The 17,481-nt window shown below is 33.3% G+C and overlaps 1 protein-coding gene across 3 annotated transcripts in view; it reads left to right on the forward strand.

Moving 5' to 3' along the window:
- The window catches only part of LOC145693255 (uncharacterized), a 213,292-nt gene extending 197,394 nt beyond the window's left edge, over positions 1 to 15,898 (forward strand). For all 3 annotated transcript variants that reach the window (XM_081769088.1, XM_081769089.1, XM_081769090.1), the window contains exon 8: positions 15,241 to 15,898. In XM_081769088.1, the coding sequence (XP_081625214.1) occupies positions 15,241 to 15,344 (104 nt within the window). In that variant the 3' untranslated portion in view covers positions 15,345 to 15,898. The remainder of the gene's footprint in view (positions 1 to 15,240) is intronic.
- Positions 15,899 to 17,481: the final 1,583 nt, after the last annotated feature.

Below are 17,481 nucleotides of genomic sequence, written 5' to 3' on the forward strand. Positions count from 1 at the left end.
TTTTTCGCCAAAAGGGGAAAATTATTGTTGTCACTTCAGGTTTCATTGGTGTGTCGACCACATAATTTCTCGCGAAAATGCTGCAAAATTTTTTGCTGCGTGTTTCTGCGAACTCACCCACTTCATGTAGATCAGCGTCACTTAGATTTTGCAGCGATTTAACCTTCGCACATCAGCCAAGCTCAAAATCATGACTAAACGATGAAGTGGGGCCATCTGAGTGACCCCATTAGAAATTCTATTAAATTTTGTTCTTATTGCATTTTTCTTTATGCAACTCCTGTTACAGTGTCTATATATCTATTTTGACTTGATAACATACTGGTAAGATATACAAGCAACTCCAAACATTACTTTCATAACAAAGTTTTAGTAACACATTTTTTGTGTTCCTATCTATACTGTGTGTCTCACTACATACCTTTTTCGCAATTTATCCGTTTTTCATTCAAATTTTATGCATAGTTGTTCCCTTCACAACTGTTAAGTCTTTCTGTGCCTCCTACATGTCCATCGCTTATAGGTTTCGCATTTAACCTTTTACTTTGTATTCTGCTTTCTGTCGCACTTGAAACACTTTCCTTGTTTTGCTTCCTTCTGTGTTTTTGGTTTGTTTCATCATCACACACACACATTTTACGAGTCTTTCAATAAAAGGTATTATCAAAGCCTCAGGAAAGGCATTTCTATGTCTCTTATATAATAGCAGACTATTTCTATATTACTCCATGTTTATATATTATATGCAAACAATTCATGATTTCCATTCATCGATCTTATCTTCCTATATATTTATACGTTCTTCCGCCCATACATACATACATATATATCTCTATTTATTTATTTATTTATTTATTTAGTTTTTCATTGTCAACACAACAGGCTATAGCTCAATTACAGTGTTGTAATTACGCAATTATATGTTCGTAACTCCTGATAACATACCTTGAGTTCACAACTCTTGATAACTCATGATAATGGCATTTCTAAATGTTTTAGGCGACATATCACATATCAAATTCATTGTTATTTGAACACATTCTATTATACAAAGCTGTTGTCCTCCAGATTGGTGATTTCATCATTATATTAGTTCTTGATTTTTTGCAATAATAAAGACCAGTGTTTCTACGTACTTTTAATGTGGGGACATGAAAATTCAATAAAGAAACTAAATCAGGACAATCCAAAATATTTTGCGTTACTTTTTGAATGAATAATAAATCTATCATATGTCGTCTTTCTTCTAGTGTTGGAAGATGAAAGTTAGCAAGTATGGTTTTACAGCTGTCATAAGTAGGATAAATGTGAGTTTCTTTATATGTTAGAAATTTAAAAAAAAAAAAAAAAATTGTCTGTATTCTTTCTAATTGCTTATGATGTTTTATGTGAGTCGGATTCCAAATAGTAGAGGCATATTGAGCGAACATATGCATTGTACAACTTCTGTAATGTTGAACAGTTCTTAAATTCTTTTCCCGTTCTAATTATGAATCCTAATAGCTTGAACGCTTCACTTGTTATATTTACAATATGATTGTCGAACGTTAACTTAGAATCAAACGTTACACCAAGATCTTTCACTGAATCAAGCCTATTTACTATATATTTATTAATTTCATAATTAAAGTGACTAAGTGATTTGCTCCTAGTGAATGATAATACCTTGCACTTGCTTGCATTGACTCCAAGTTGATTCGAAGAGCACCAGTTACCAATATGATCTAGACCTTGCTGCAGCTTTATGTTGTCGTCCGCAGAATTGATTTTAGCATATATTTTTAGATCATCGGCATATAGTAATTTTTCATGGTCAGGAACAGTCAGGTAAAGCATTAATAAACAAGAGAAATAACAATGGTCGTAAATTTGAACTCTGAGGGACTCCTGAGGATGCAATATATTCTTTAGATTTGTATGCATTAAAAAGAACGGATTGTTTACGATTAGATAGGTATGATGAGAAGAATTTAATCAGGGACGGAGAAAAGTGGAAAAGCTTTAATTTTTCTAGTAATACGTTATGGTTAACTTTATCAAAAGCTTTTTCAAAGTCAATGTAAATCACATCTACTTGGCTGCCTACATCTAATGCATTTGCTATAAAATCTGTAATAATTGCAAGATTTGTTATTGTGGATCTTTGTGAAATAAAGCCATGTTGTTTAATTGAGATAACCGGTTTGACGTGATTAAGGATTCGTCGATACAAGATATGCTCAAGAGCTCCTCCGTGGCTAAGCGGTTAGCGTACGCGCCTTTGGCGTGGAAGACCCGGGTTCGATTCCCGGCGGGAGCTCATGTGGTTCGGATTCCACGTTAATCAGTAGGTCCACGTCTCATATAGCCTCGCTGCTGAAAGGGACGCTAAACTAAAATCAACTCAACTCAAGATATGCTCAAATACTTTGGCAAAAGCAGGTAATATTGCTATGGGTCGAAAGTTGGCAATATCTTGACTATTGTTGGGCTTAGGAATTGGACAAATTAAAGCTATTTTCCATTTGTCTGGGAAAGTGCTTGTTCTTAGTGATAAATTGAATGCAATTAATAGGGGATATTTAAATATATCAGCGCAACCCTTCACAATGTAGGAGGGAAGTCCGTCAGAACCAACTGCCGTTTTGGACTTAAGGTTCTTAATAGCCATTTCTATTTCCTTCAAATCTATCTGGCAAATATTTAGTGCTCCTATGCTACCATATCTGTTAGCTCCCAGATCTATGTTGGAATCAACTATTGTTTCTGAAGAGGAAACATACACTGATCTAAAATACTTTGCAAAAGTATTGGCTATTTCCTCGTTACTACACAGATTATGACCCTGAAACTTTAATGATTTAGACGGCAGATGTCTTTTCCTATTTTTAATAAAATTCCACAATTCACTTGAATTCTTACTAATAATATTTTCTGTATTATGTAAGAATGTTTCGTAGGCTAATTTGATGTCATTTTTAACTTATTTTCTCAAACGAGCAAATTCCATATAATAGGAGGTACTATTGCTAGTTTTTAGTTGAAATTTCCTGCGATAACTTGCCTTAGCCTTCAATTTATTAATTATATCCTTAGTGAACCAGCACGGAAATTTCAAGGCAGAGTTTTTCCTGCGAGGGGCATAAGTATCGAATATTTCATAGATATCATATAGCCTACTCACTAGGTCATTAATATTATTGTATTCCCTTAGGCATTCCCAATCGACACACATTAAACTTGTATACAATTTCATAAAATTCGCCTTTCTAAAATTGTAGCCAAAAATGTTAGAATTACGACCTACTTTTGAACGACTTTTATGATGCACATTTATTACTATAGCGGAATGATGTTGATCTTCTGGCACTAATGGGAGTAATTCACTGATAATTTCAACAGATTCTAATGTAGATAAAACTAGATCTACTGGCCTATAGGAAACTCGTACAGCATACACGCCCTTATGACGCTGTGTGGAGGTCCCATGTTCACTCTGTCCTTACGCACGTTCACAGTGTAACTGAACTGCCACTACTAGGTAGTATGTAGGATATACCCACACCAAGAACTGACCTTCGCCTTATCTCCATTCGCATTCAACTCACGGTGTGAGGACCAATTGAACACACAACTCCACAAAAAGGGACAAAACTTCCCTGGTTACCTTATAGTATTACCTAGTTTTCGCATTTTCACAGTTCCTGTTTAAAGCAAACTTAGTATCAGTCGAGCTAGAATTTTACAGAAATTCTATTTACAAAAAGTTATTGTGACAAATTTCGCGCAGTTTTTTTATTATTAAAAAACTAAATATTCTAAATTAAATACAAAATAATCTCAGTAAAGCTTTGTATTTCTGACAATTTTATTGAGTAATCTTAGAATGAAAGATAGTTTTCTCAGTAAAATTAAGTATTAATATTTGATTCTCAAGTTTTAATGTGGTAGTGATTTCAAACTGAAACAAGTAAAGACTTGCACGGTCAATTGCGTTATGAAAAATAATGGGGCATCTTCCTTTTTTTTTTTTTTTTTTTTTATTTTTTACTCAGTTGCTGTGATAGTAACATATAGGCCTAAGCACACCGGACAAAAAATTAGGTCCCTCTCTCGAGTTTTTCTATCGTCGATGTCGTTTTACACATAACATCTGACTAATGACTCGTCACCACTGACGTAGTTAAATTGAAGTTGTGTACCAGTCTGGTGTGTGGGAACAGTTTGTGAAGATGGGTCGAAACAATGATCTAACAATGTCACAAAGGGAACATTTGGGCATGCCTATGAGCACAGTAAAAAAAATCGATTTGTTGTTGCATAAAAGCAAATTATCAAATGAGTACAATTATTAAGCGTGTACAAGTAATGGTCAAACGCGTGTGGACGTAAAAGAGCGTTAAAATTGTAGTTTTAAAAATCCTAATCTAGAGGGATTGGGATGTTGTTTCGCATCTGATGTAAAGCTTTTAAACCCGATGAGAATCACTGTAAGTGCGACTCCATCTCAAACAGTTCTTGAAAGAACTTCATGCAATAGTCATGTGAAGTCTCGTACGACGAGTATCTTATCACTGTAGTGAATAAAGGTGCACGTTTTCAATGTACTAAATACACACACTGGATTTGTAACGGAATGGAGACCCTTAGTATTGTCCAATGATTTTTTTCTCTATTTCAATGACTTAAGGCATCAACTGCACCGAAAGTTTTAGTGAACCACTTTATTCTCAGTGCATAGATGATGTAATCAAAATTGGAGGTGGTTCTATGATTGTGTAGTGATGTTTCCCGTACCATGACTTGAACCCACTCATACAGGGAACGTTCAATCTATCTTCAATTTGACTATAAGCATGAATCAATATTAGTTTATTTGGACATTGTCAGTCATTGACCAGGTATTATTATTCTCCAACATGTTCACTACGAATATGAACTGGACACTCTTATCTTTCAAGAAGGTCTCTACTGTGTTTGCAGGGCTGAAAGCATTTACATCAGACACCCTAGGGCTTGTTTGTTTGTTTTAGAGGAAACAAAAGATTCTGCGATGTTTAGGGTGGAAAAGTAATATATATAATATGACATTCACAATTTACATTTAATACACATGGTTTCACATAATAACGTACAATGATTATAATTAAAAACTGGCGCAGTTGCATTAAAAAATAATTGCAACACATAATATACTAAAAAGTGTTACCGTTCCAGGTAGTACATAATGTGATTCGGATTTCAGGTTAAGCTGTAGATTTTTTCTCACATAGTCTCTGTGCTGAAAGGGATACTAAACTCAAATCCATCCAAGAAAGTTCATTACAAAATCATAGTTTCCTTTCAATTGTATTTTAATTTGAACACACATTCTTTCTTATATCTTGAAAAAGTGTCGTTGCAGGATATTTCGAAATTCACCACCCCACTTGGAGTTCTATTAGTTCACAGTAGCTTCTGTACCAAATTACTCTTAAATACAGAGTTCGAGTGCAGTTAGTTTAGCTCCCAAGGGGATAAGATCCCCGTAGTGTTACGAAACATGTTGATATAGATACATTGTACTTGTTTCTTTTATATAGTTAGCACCTTGTAAGTAATCTGTGCCGAGGAACGTGATGCAAAGTATTTGTAATGTTATATTGTGCACAATATGTGTTTTAATTAATGTAGGAAATATTGTTTGTATTAACAATAAATACTTATGCATAAGCGCTAATTTTCTTAGGGTTATGGGCCCAGGACGCGTAGACAGTCTATGAAATAGTCAAGTATGAAATCCAAACAATGAAAATGGCATCAGTGTTAGTGAAAGACAAACATGTTGTTATATCGTTTGCAGGCAAAAACTTCTTACAAAGAACCCCTTGAGTGCGAGGTCGGAAGTGCAATCTCTAATAAGGCTCATTTGAAAGTGTTATGTGAACAATGATGATAGGAAAAATATTAGCTGCTAATGACACTATGTTCATCAGGAGGGCGACAGAAAATACATGTCAGAGAGGTGCAGAGATCAACCTTCTATGGGATGCATGCATTACACTTCACAAAATGGACATCGTCGACATTCAGGAAATGTTCAAAACGAATCATTCACTTGCACTATGAACACTGAATGAAAAATGACGCGCTACAGTGATCGCAAACGTTCGTACCATCAAGATCGAAGGCAAACTCCTTGGGAGTTAAAAACCGTTCTGGACGTTCAGCTAGGTATTCATTTTTAAAGAATTTTGTGAATATTTTTGCATGCAGAAGGAGAAGGGTAATTTTATGGAAAAACAAAGTGTGAGTAATGCATTTTTGTGCTATTTTTGCAAAAAGCAAGGTGATAAGAAAATATCAGTGCTGGAAAATTATAAATAGTAAAGCAAAATTTCACTTATTGCGTGGTCAGACATACAATAAACAAGGGAACACATCAATCAGCTATGGACAACATAATGAACCTGATCAGTTCTCTGGAAAAGAGCAAGGATGTGAACAAGGACACGGTAAAATGAGAGGAAAGTTTAATACTAAAGGTAAAGGTAACAAAACAAATATGATGGATGGCAGTTAATCTGTATTTTTATGTGATGATTCAACTGAGGAATATCACGGTAAGGACAGTACAGTATCACGGTAAGAACAGTAGAATGGTGCATAGATTCTAGGTGTTCGAACCATCTCACTAACAATTAAAACTATCTTACTGAGTACATTAATTTCAAAGAGCTATAGCAAATTTCAGCAGCTAAAGACGGTATAGTGTTAGAAGCTATTGGATTAGGAAATATAAAAGGCTATGTTAATGCCACAATTGAGTACTGTACTATTAAAAATGTATTTCATGTTCCTGAATTTAAAAAAAAAAAAACTTATTGGTAAAAAAAATAAAGTAATGGAATGGATGTGGTAGTTTCCGATGGAAGAGTAAAACTGTTGAACAAAATTAAAAATGTAAAATTAAAATGATAGGTAATGGTACCGGATTTTTGTATGTGGTAAAGAGGGAAGTTGTAGAACCGAATAATTGTAACTATTCACTGTTGGAAACCAGTGGTTTACTAAGATTATGGCGTAGAAGTTTTGGTCTATTGAACATGAACTATGAAAAAAGATTGGTTCTTGATGGTTTGAATCCTATAAAATCTCATAAGGTTGCAAACATTTTGTGTAAGCAATGTGTTTTAGGAAAAATTACACACAACCATTAATAGACAAGAGTAAAGAGCAGCAGAACTACTAGAGATAGTACATATTGATGTATGTGGGCCAATCAATACTACAACATCTGATGGTAATAATTATTTTCACATTTTATTGACGACTTTATTCATTTTGTTGTTTACTTAATTAAAAACAAGTCTGAGGTGTTTGAGAAAAAAAAAAAAAAAAACTATTACCACCATGCATGTTATTAAACTATTAGTAACATTTTAAAATTGAGATCTAATAGTGGAGAATACATCTCAAAACAATTCAAACAATTTTGTGATGATAGTTATTGTTCTTCAAAACAGTGGTGTATAATCCGGAACTAAATGGGACTACAGAAGACATTAATGGAAACTTAGTAGACAAGGCACGCACCATTCTAATTGAATCCGATATGAGAGAGAAATTCTGGAGAGAAATACTCTTATATGCACCATGCATAATAAAAAGAAGTCCAACAGCAAACAAAGAAAAGATTTCTAGTGAACTTCTGGAAGGCAGAAAACCCAACGTGAAGACTAGAAAAGTATTTGGAGGCATAACGTACAATTACATACCAAAATGATTGCGACATAAATTAGACGAGAAAAGTAAGAAAATGGTCATGGTAGGATACTGTTTAGATGGATACAAATTATGGGACGACGAAAACAAGAAAATAATTGCAGACAGGAATGTAATATTTAATGAGAATCATATGAAGCAGCATATACTGACGGTAAATACGGAAAACAATGTTATTGCTGAAGAACAAAATAGTGATTAAAATGAAACACGATAAACAACATGAAGAGGAAAAAGGAAGTGAAAAATAAAAGGAAAGAAGAAACTGACACAGAGTAAAATGGCATGAAGATTATGTAACAGATTTCGATGATGAAAAAAAAAAAATCTTAGCGTAATGTTTAATGCTAGTCAGAAACTCCAACATTCTAAGAAGCTATGCCCAATAACGAATGGAAGAAAGATGCTTTGAATAAATTAGAAATTTGGGAAGAAGTTAAGCCATGAAGTGACAAACAAATAATGGATACAAAATGGGTCTTCAAAGTAAAAAATGATAGAACTAAAAATCAAAATTAGTGGTAAGAGGTTTTCAAGTGAAAAATGATCAATCGTATGTAGTGTATTCACCAGTGGCAAGGTTATCTACAGTAAGAATGTCATCAAGAGCTTTGCAAGAGCTTTTAAATACGACAACCGGTTATACAACAACATTCTTAAACGGAGAATTAAAAACTGGGGTTTATGTAATAGAAGTAGAAGGAATGAAAGTGGAAAAATCATAATCTTAAAATTGAAGACAGCTTTTTATGGATTATATCAGTCATGTGAGTGCTGGAATGAAACACTATATAAATTTACAAACAAAGGATTTCAGAGATCAGAATATAACTTGTTTGTATTAAAAAGAAGACTGTTGAATGCTAGTATATGATATATAGGAAAAAATGAAGATATCGTTGTAAGATCTGAGCAATTTGATGCAAAAGACTTGGAGACAATTAAAAATTTCTTGGGAATGGAAATTGAAAAACATTACATCAAAGTAAAATTAACTAAATTGATAGATAAAATATTAACAAAATTTGGAATGACTAATTGCAAGGAAACAATGGCACATATATAAGGAAACTTTAACGCAAAAGTGAATGATGCAGATCTCATAAAACTTCCCTATCCCGAATTAACAGTAATGAAGTAAGTATTTAACAGTAGTATTAAGGCCTGACCTAACATTTGCTGTATCATATCTTAGTAGATATGTAGACGAGCAAACAGAAAAATTTTGAACAGCTGCAAAGAGGATATTAAGATATTTGAAAGTGAGAAGGAACAAATATTTAAGAAAAGCAGTGATTCCAGTTTATATTGATATTCAGATTCTTATTGAGCAAGAGACAAAATGACAGTGTTACTGGAGCTGTAGTATTTCATGGAAAGAATCCAAGAAATTGGTGTTTGAAGAAACAAAATTGTGTAGAATTGTCTTCAACTAAGTTAGAATATGGAATATGGAACTAAGTCAATGTGGAGAAACAAGATTCTTGGTAAATAATCGAGGTGCAATTTGTATGGCATAGTTTCGAAAATTAAAAAGGAACAAAACACATTCATATCAGTGCATTTCATAAAGGATCTAATTAACAGATATTGAATATGTAGAGACAAACAATTATTTTAGAGATATGAAATAAAGCTTGTTCAAAGAAAAGTTTGAGTATTTTGTGAACCTATTGTTAGTGTAGTATGTAGTAAAAGTGTATGTGATATTAAGTATTTAGTGATTTAACATTATTTATCAAAATATATTAAATCGAGGAGTGTTACAAGACATGTTGGATAATATAGATATGTTGCTTTATATATATATATATATATATATATATATATATATATATATATATATATATATATATATATATATATATATATATATATATATATATATATATATATAATATAGTTAGCAAACTTGAGTGGTATGTGCCGAGGAATGTGGTGCAAAGTTTCTGTAATGTTGAGTTGTGCACAGTATATGTATTAATATAGCAAGTGTATGTATGAGCAATAATAATTGCTCTTACATAATAGATAGCAAGCGCTAATTTTATCACCTAATACTCCTAGTGGGAGTGGGACGGGTGACTTAAAACAAAAATTATAAATAGTCTATTAGTGTTCAATCCATAGTTTTGAGCGTAGATAGAAGTGATTTTAAAGTAATCGAAAACTACAGATATTAATGTCGCAAGAATAGTAGTATCGGGGCCACCGATATGAATACTGAGACTCCTGATGCCATTAAATCCAAATTCAACCCCCAGTGTGGGTAAGACAGCCGTAGCACTCCAAACTGGGGTCGGAATGGGCTGACACATAAAAGTAATCGAAAACTACTGACACTTCCGATGCTGTTTGTACATATGCAGTTCCCATCGGCATATTAGATGAGAAGGGGTGAAAAATAAAATACCCAAAATGATCGAGAATAGTATTGAATTAATAGTTTTCGAGGTCTGGGAAATAGCTGATCCGTTTGAACTAACTTTTGGAACATAGTATCTATGTCAACGTGGTTTCTTATTATGTCGCTTCGATTGAAGTTTGTATTCTATGGGGTAGGGTGTTTCAAAGTTTAAGCCAAAAGTATCTCATCTTATGGATTATCATCGCCATTACAGTTGCATTAAAATGCGTTTCCTAAGTGGGAAGAAAATTCAAATATTGCCCATACACCTATTCTCCTCGTGCGAAGAACTGGTATTTCAGCTATTTTTTGAAGTCTCTCTAAGTCGCTCTAACTTACAAAACATTTAAGTGCCATGACTAGAATTTCTTTAGTTAATTTTTCACAAAAAAAAAATAAATAAAATAAAAATAAATAAATAAATAAATAAATACAACAGAAAAACAGTTTTACTAAGACAATAAAAACTCATAACGTAAAATGTATCTATAAAACGTAAAATTTACTGGAAAATGTAAAATCTTGAAAACTTAAGGTAAACTATCTCGCACCTGGTCACGCCTGCAAAGTCTCCAGTTTAAAATCCAATTCAAAATCTGTGAAACTATTTGAGGCAGCGTATGAAACTCAAAAATGGCCGTCCTAATACTTCACAAGAACTACTGACGGATGAGTGCATTCATGAGGATGTGGCGTATCTTCAACATCTGTTGGATTCACTTCCAAATGTAATCGAAACTGTTATCTAAACCAGAGGTGGTGGTACCCCCTAGTAAGTTCTACATGGCAACTATTTTTTTCCTTATCTGATGTGCTTTGATAGTAGTATTTATTGAGTTTCTTCTCGACTTACACATTTATTTGAAATGTAAGTGAGTATAAATGAAAGAAGGTATTTTGATAGGCAATGCCACGACAGATGAACTTAATATTTATTGAAATGCAGAAGTGCTTAATCAATAGCTTACGTATACAAATAATCTTCATTAAGGATTCGATTAACTGTTCAAAATAAAATTATTCAGTTAATTTTTAAAATTATCCAGTTAATTTACCGTCTCAAATACTTATATTCTTCTTAAGGGTAATTTATAACATTTTCTGGAACAATAACAATTTAATTATTATAAAGTGTTACTAAGTATTGCACTAAATTTGACTTTTTATTAAGAATGTCATTTTTTACTTGCAATAATACAAAGAGAAATCCTTGTGTAAGTATTACATTTTTATATACTATATCATGAATTTGTATATAATACGAACATTTTATGAAGATATTTTGGTCATTTTGCTATCGTGAAAGATACCAAACACGATCATTATAGTTTATTGTAAAGCTTAATTCCTTTGAAATAGGAAAGTCAATGTAATGTATAGATAATAAATATCAATGCAGTAATTGGTTCTGAAGCTTCATCCTCCTTTTGTACATGTCTGATGTAACGATCTTTAACAAATTTCAGGAAATAGTCATTTATAACACATTCCAATATTTGTTTTATAAAATTGAAAAGTAAAATTCTAGGTTTGATTGTAAAGAGAATAATAGAATTGAAACAAGAATATCTATTAGTTATCAAATTGAAAAACGTTACTGTTCGCAAGTGCTAGTTCTAATTTCATGTCATTTCAGAAGCAATTGGACTTTTATCATCAATAAAGGATTAAAAAAAAAATGTTAGCACGTAAAGTTAACTACATTCTATAGGTAGAGCTGCATTTGTGTTGTATATGCTAGTGCACTTTTTCTTCGTGCACAGATGTACAGAAGACATAATATAGACTGACACAGCACTAGATTTTTAAATTATCGGGATAAGATAAGCATTCCATGTGTTTTTACCAATATGCTAACCTTTCTTTTGAATCTTTTCACCTAATGATAGTCCAATCAGTTCGAAAAATAGCGTAAAATTGGAACTAGTTCTTGTGAATAGTAAGTTTTGACCTCCTTTAATTTGGTTGTAAAATGAATAGTTTGATTTACAATCATGTTTTCAAAAATCTAATACTGCTTCCTTTTGTTAATTTTCTACTTAGTCATCTTAAGTATCGTGTTTTCAAAAAAATTGCAAAAAAGAAACTAAAATCATATATGAATGCTTATTGTAATTCTATTTGAACATAACAGAATAGAGCTTCTGGAGAAGACAAATCTATATATATAAAAGAGAACGCACAAATCCTTTGTGAACTCATCACGCTAATACGGCTGAACCAATTTCTTTCATTTTTGGGGGGTTATTAGGATTTGGACCCTAGATGGTTTTTATCATATCACTTTAATTTTTAATTACCAGTGTCTTGAGATAATTGACCATTCAAGTGTCCATACGTACAAATCCTTTGTTATTAGTTCATCATAGGTAAAAATAAACGTATTTATATGCAACCCGCATGACCATGTGACTCGGCGGGTTAACATAAATGACAGGCGCTATAATTTTAACATTTACTGCAAATTGAAAGCGAAAAAGTAAAAATTATCTAAGTAACAAAGTTTATTGCGTTCCGGGGTGACCGCAGCGAAGCGGGGTGAACGCTGCTAGTGTTTTATATTTGTTGAGCATCGTTTTACATTGTTTTTGTGAAGTTAAGTGGCCAAGGGATAGTTAAAACTTTTTTTTGTCACTGAGTTTGTAATTTCATTTTAGTTTTTTGTTTGTTTGTTCTCATAAAACAAAATCGCTGTAACATTTAAAATACAAATTAGTGTAAAGACATATTACTAATTTACATAATATTTTTTCCTGAAAGATTTATTTTTCATAAGAGTTGATAGCTAATGTTCATGATTATGTTGTACAATTGCTTTCGAAGAAGCATTTTTCACATTCTTTTAAATTAGTGTATTATATCATTATTTAAATGTGAGTTAAATGGTTGAAGTTTTCTTTATTATTCAGTCTGTAGACAAAGACAATATCAAGAGAAGGTATCAAGTCTTATGAACTTGTTTTGTTACTTGTATCTAACGAGAAAGTATTCCGATTTAGTGAATTCAATTGCTGAAAATGATTATTAGCACTGGATTCAGAGCCAAAAGAAACAGAAAAAGAGAGTATTTAGTTGCAGACTTTATACAGGGTGGGAGATAAATGAGGGCGAAGTGCGAAGGTAGAACGTAGAAAATGTCTAGAAATGCCATGTTAATTTTGAAACGAGTAGAGGGATTGAGGTCGGAAACGTTGGATATGAGGAACGCATGTCGAGTTCCACTGAATAGGCGCAATGTGAATCATAGAGGACATCTGGAAAGCGGCCATGTTGGCCTTAGCACAAGAAGAATATACGGGAAAGGTGTCATGTGACATATGGCTTTTGACATACACCGTCTATTGAAATCAATGGTGGCCAATACAGTTCGACCTCTAACAGGAGACGTTTCACGTTATGGCAATGTATCAATACTGTCCGTGGCGTGAATGAGGAACTAGAGACTGTAGTACAGTCCATGAGCACGTTGTATGCACGAGGAGTAGAAAGAAAGAGAATCGAATCTTGGATCATCAAGAATAATGTTTTGCAACGTGTTACAGAATGAGAAGTAGTTCTACTGGATGAATGCTGACGTAATACACTCATGTCTAAAATTATTGTCGCATTTCTATAAATATGTTGTTATAGGAATATAATTTAACAACGAATTCGCCCGGTATTTCTTATGTTAGTATGTGTATAATCGGCAAAGAGATGGATGTGGCAAATTTCATGTCAAAAGAACAGTAAATAAGAACAGTAAAACGAATACAAAACTTTCTTGTCCATTTAGCAACATTTTGTTTTACTCATTCTAATTTTCGTATTTATAATTCTTTTCCTATGAAATTTACCACAAACATACATTTCCCGATTATACACATAGTATCAGTATTTAAAGCAACCTGCAAAATCATTATCAAATTATATTCTTACAAGAAGACAATTATAGATATGCGACAATAATTTTGGACATGAGTGTACCTTGCATCAAGACACTTATTTTATTCAGGGTTCTTATACATTAATGACCTCCATCAAACCGTGTCGGTTGTAACACTGGTGACTCTTCTCATAACCAGTTACATACAGTTGGCAGTTAAAACATTGTTCACATTTCACCTATTCAGTGGAGCTCTACATCCATTCCTCATATCCAACATTTGACCTCAATCCCTCTACTCGTTTCAAAATTAACGTGGCATTTCTAGACATTTTCTACGTTTTATCTTTGCACTTTACCCTCATTTATCCCTCACCCTGAATACAGTCTGCCACTGAACACCCTCTTTTTCTCTTTTTCCTTTGGTACTGGATCCAGTGCTAGCATTCATTTTCAGCAATTGAATTCACCAAATCGAAATGGTCCCTTGTAAGAATAGTATCAGTTTTTCTGTGGCTATTGATGAGACTATTTAGTCTTCCGCAAGAAAAAGACTCTGAACTAGTTTTGCCTCCAGACTCCTCAAAGATCATGATATTTAACAATGTGAAGTTGTTGATTCCGCTAAACACTGCCATATAATAGTTAAATACTGGCCCGTTTTGGAGAGACTTCTGAAATCCCATCTCTTATTTCACATGAATTTACTTATATTCCAAATATTGGTTCTAATTAATAGTAAGATAATTTCAGTATATCATAAACATAAAATCCTGATGTCTTTCTCTTGTGGAGCTTAATTGGAACCTGGAGCAACAAGGGCGCCCATCAGGGGGGCATCGCCCCCCTATAGGAAATTGTACTTGGGAATATCGAAAACCCAATAGAATTTTTATATTAGTTACAGCAAAATTTGAAACTATATTTGAAATATCGTTTATACTTGCCCCCGTCCCCTTGGAAACTCCAACATGGGCGCCCTTGTGGAGCAACAAAATTCATATTTGTCTTTCCAATGAAAAGTTAATCCATTGGGTCAAGAACTATAATGAGGTCTGAACTTAGATTGTATAATTTCCGTAAGATGGGCCATATCTTCGAATTGTGCAATCCTACTTGATAGATAAATATAATAGATAAATATGGATCTTTCAAATGTAATGTAAGGATCGTGACTGTTGTCATACCTTTCTTTGTAAATTATATGTTTTCTTTGTTGTTTCAGAGCGATCATTGAGTGATGCTCATAGTGTTGAACGAGTAAGCAGGAAAACGAAAACTGAAGTCACACGACGAGCCAGCTATCTAGCGCAACCATCTCAAGCATGACAAGACTTATCGTGGCTTTCAATAACTTACGCTTTGACATATGCTTGTAGAATTTTCTTCATAAGCATAGAAGAGGTTACCAAAAATTATCTCACTGATTAGATGACGAGTGATATAGATCATACAGCAAATTGGATTTTCTGTAGAACGTATTCTTAAAAGAAATAATCTATAAAGTAAAGTGAAAACAAGGAACTTATTCTGTGTACAAAATTAATACAATATGTGTGTATACAATTAATGCATGCAAATATAGACTGATAAAATAAGGTATTACAATATAAAGATAATTTGTGCTGTAGAAGCTAATAATGAATACAAACAACTAGATCATTTGAGAACACCTACGTCAAGCAAACATGTTTCAGCAATAGTATTATTCTTAAAGAATATGTGTGTATAACAGACTATCTTATGATACCAATCTTCATTTGATGAAGAATGAAGATACCTGTATACATTTATTAAAAATTATACGTTTTAACTTATCTTAGAATATGACTGTTTAAAAAAAAAAATAGCTTTTATAAATATATATTATGAATTTTCAATTATGAAGTCTGCTTTGATTTTAATTCCCTAGAGTATAAATGTGTTGCATAACATTAAACTATCAGCTTCAGAACAATAGCGATTAGTAACTGGTACAAAAAAATACAACGAAACTATTAGCGCTGTCAGAAGCCTGTCACTAGAAGCCATTCCAGTCCTTGAGATACGTATTTTAAATACTTGCTGATTCTGTCATCGTATTATATTACTGAGTGGAGGTGTGGAAGTGGATGTCGATGGTAATTAGTAAAAACCTTAAGAATAAAACAAGATACAGTAAGTGCTGCTACTAAATAATAATATAGATAAGAACGAAGGTAAGTCAATAAATATGTGCACTTTTGTTCTAATCATCTGTAGGTTGTCTGTACGACTCTCCGCTCGTAAGCCGCTAGACGGCACCATGTCTTCGCTTGTGGCAGATTTCAGCGTTATCACTTCATCTCGCTTTGCGCTACTGCGATGTAAACATGGCTGCATCTCACAAGATTAGCTTCAAAAAAAAGTTTCACATTAGTTAGAATGATGATCCAGTAGGTACTGACAGATTGTCACGATCGCGTTTGTGCTCTTCAGGGAGTTGTTTTTGGGATTCATCTTTGACAGACATCCTACGCTTTCCTCGTTGTTCAAGCTTGTTCGATCGCTTTTGAACTTCTCAGTCCACTAGTAAATACTTCACCGTGGTAGAATATTGACCCTGTATTTTTAGCGAAAGTCCTCTATGCATCTCATCTCGTGGTGCATTTTCAGACCATAAACTGATTACGGAACATTGAAGTGATAACGTTGAAACTTTCCAGAAGTGAAGACAATGGTGCTATCTATTGACTTGTGAGTGCAGAAAGCCATACAGCCAACCTACAGACATAAAAACTAAATTTAAACATTAAGCCGAAAGAGTTACAATTTCGAAATTAATAATAGAAAAATAATGAGAAACACGTTTTACTATTCTATTCGTCGTGATTATTACCGAAAATGAGAGTTATTATTTTTCTAAAATAAAAAAGCTATGAAAACTATAATTTTACGTGTTGTGCTATGCTGCTTTGAAAAACTGTTTTTCGGGAATCCAAACTCTCAGAAAAAAAGCACAGGTTTATCAGTATTTATGGTTTTCGAAAACTGTTTTTAGGGGAAATATTTGGCTTAAGAAATGGAGAAACGGATGGAAGGGAAGCCACTGAGGGGGTGGGGGGGGGGGAGAAAACCTTTAGACAGATCAAGAAGAATGGTTGGTTGATTTGGAATTTAACGTTCGTGTGGCACCGAGACTGGAACTTGTACCTACAGCTTAACATGGGATCTGAATTTCATGAGCTCTCATCGGGAGTCGAACCCTGATCTTTCGTGCCGAAAATTTGTACGCTAACCACAAGATATACAAAATAAACGTTTTAGAACGCCAGGGTCAAACAAACATATTTCAGCAGTAATATTATTATGAAAAATATAGAGCTTCAGCTCATTGGAGAAATAAGAGCTGAAGTGGTAGCGCTGAAACCTGCTACAAGGAAGACATGGTGCCATGTATCGGCTTGCGATAAAGTAGGACAAGAGATGTGTACCAGTAACAATAATA

This window comes from Thermobia domestica, chromosome 8 (genome assembly GCF_964235325.1).
Source record: "Thermobia domestica chromosome 8, izTheDome1.hap1.1, whole genome shotgun sequence".
NCBI classification, from domain to species: Eukaryota; Metazoa; Arthropoda; class Insecta; order Zygentoma; family Lepismatidae; genus Thermobia; species Thermobia domestica.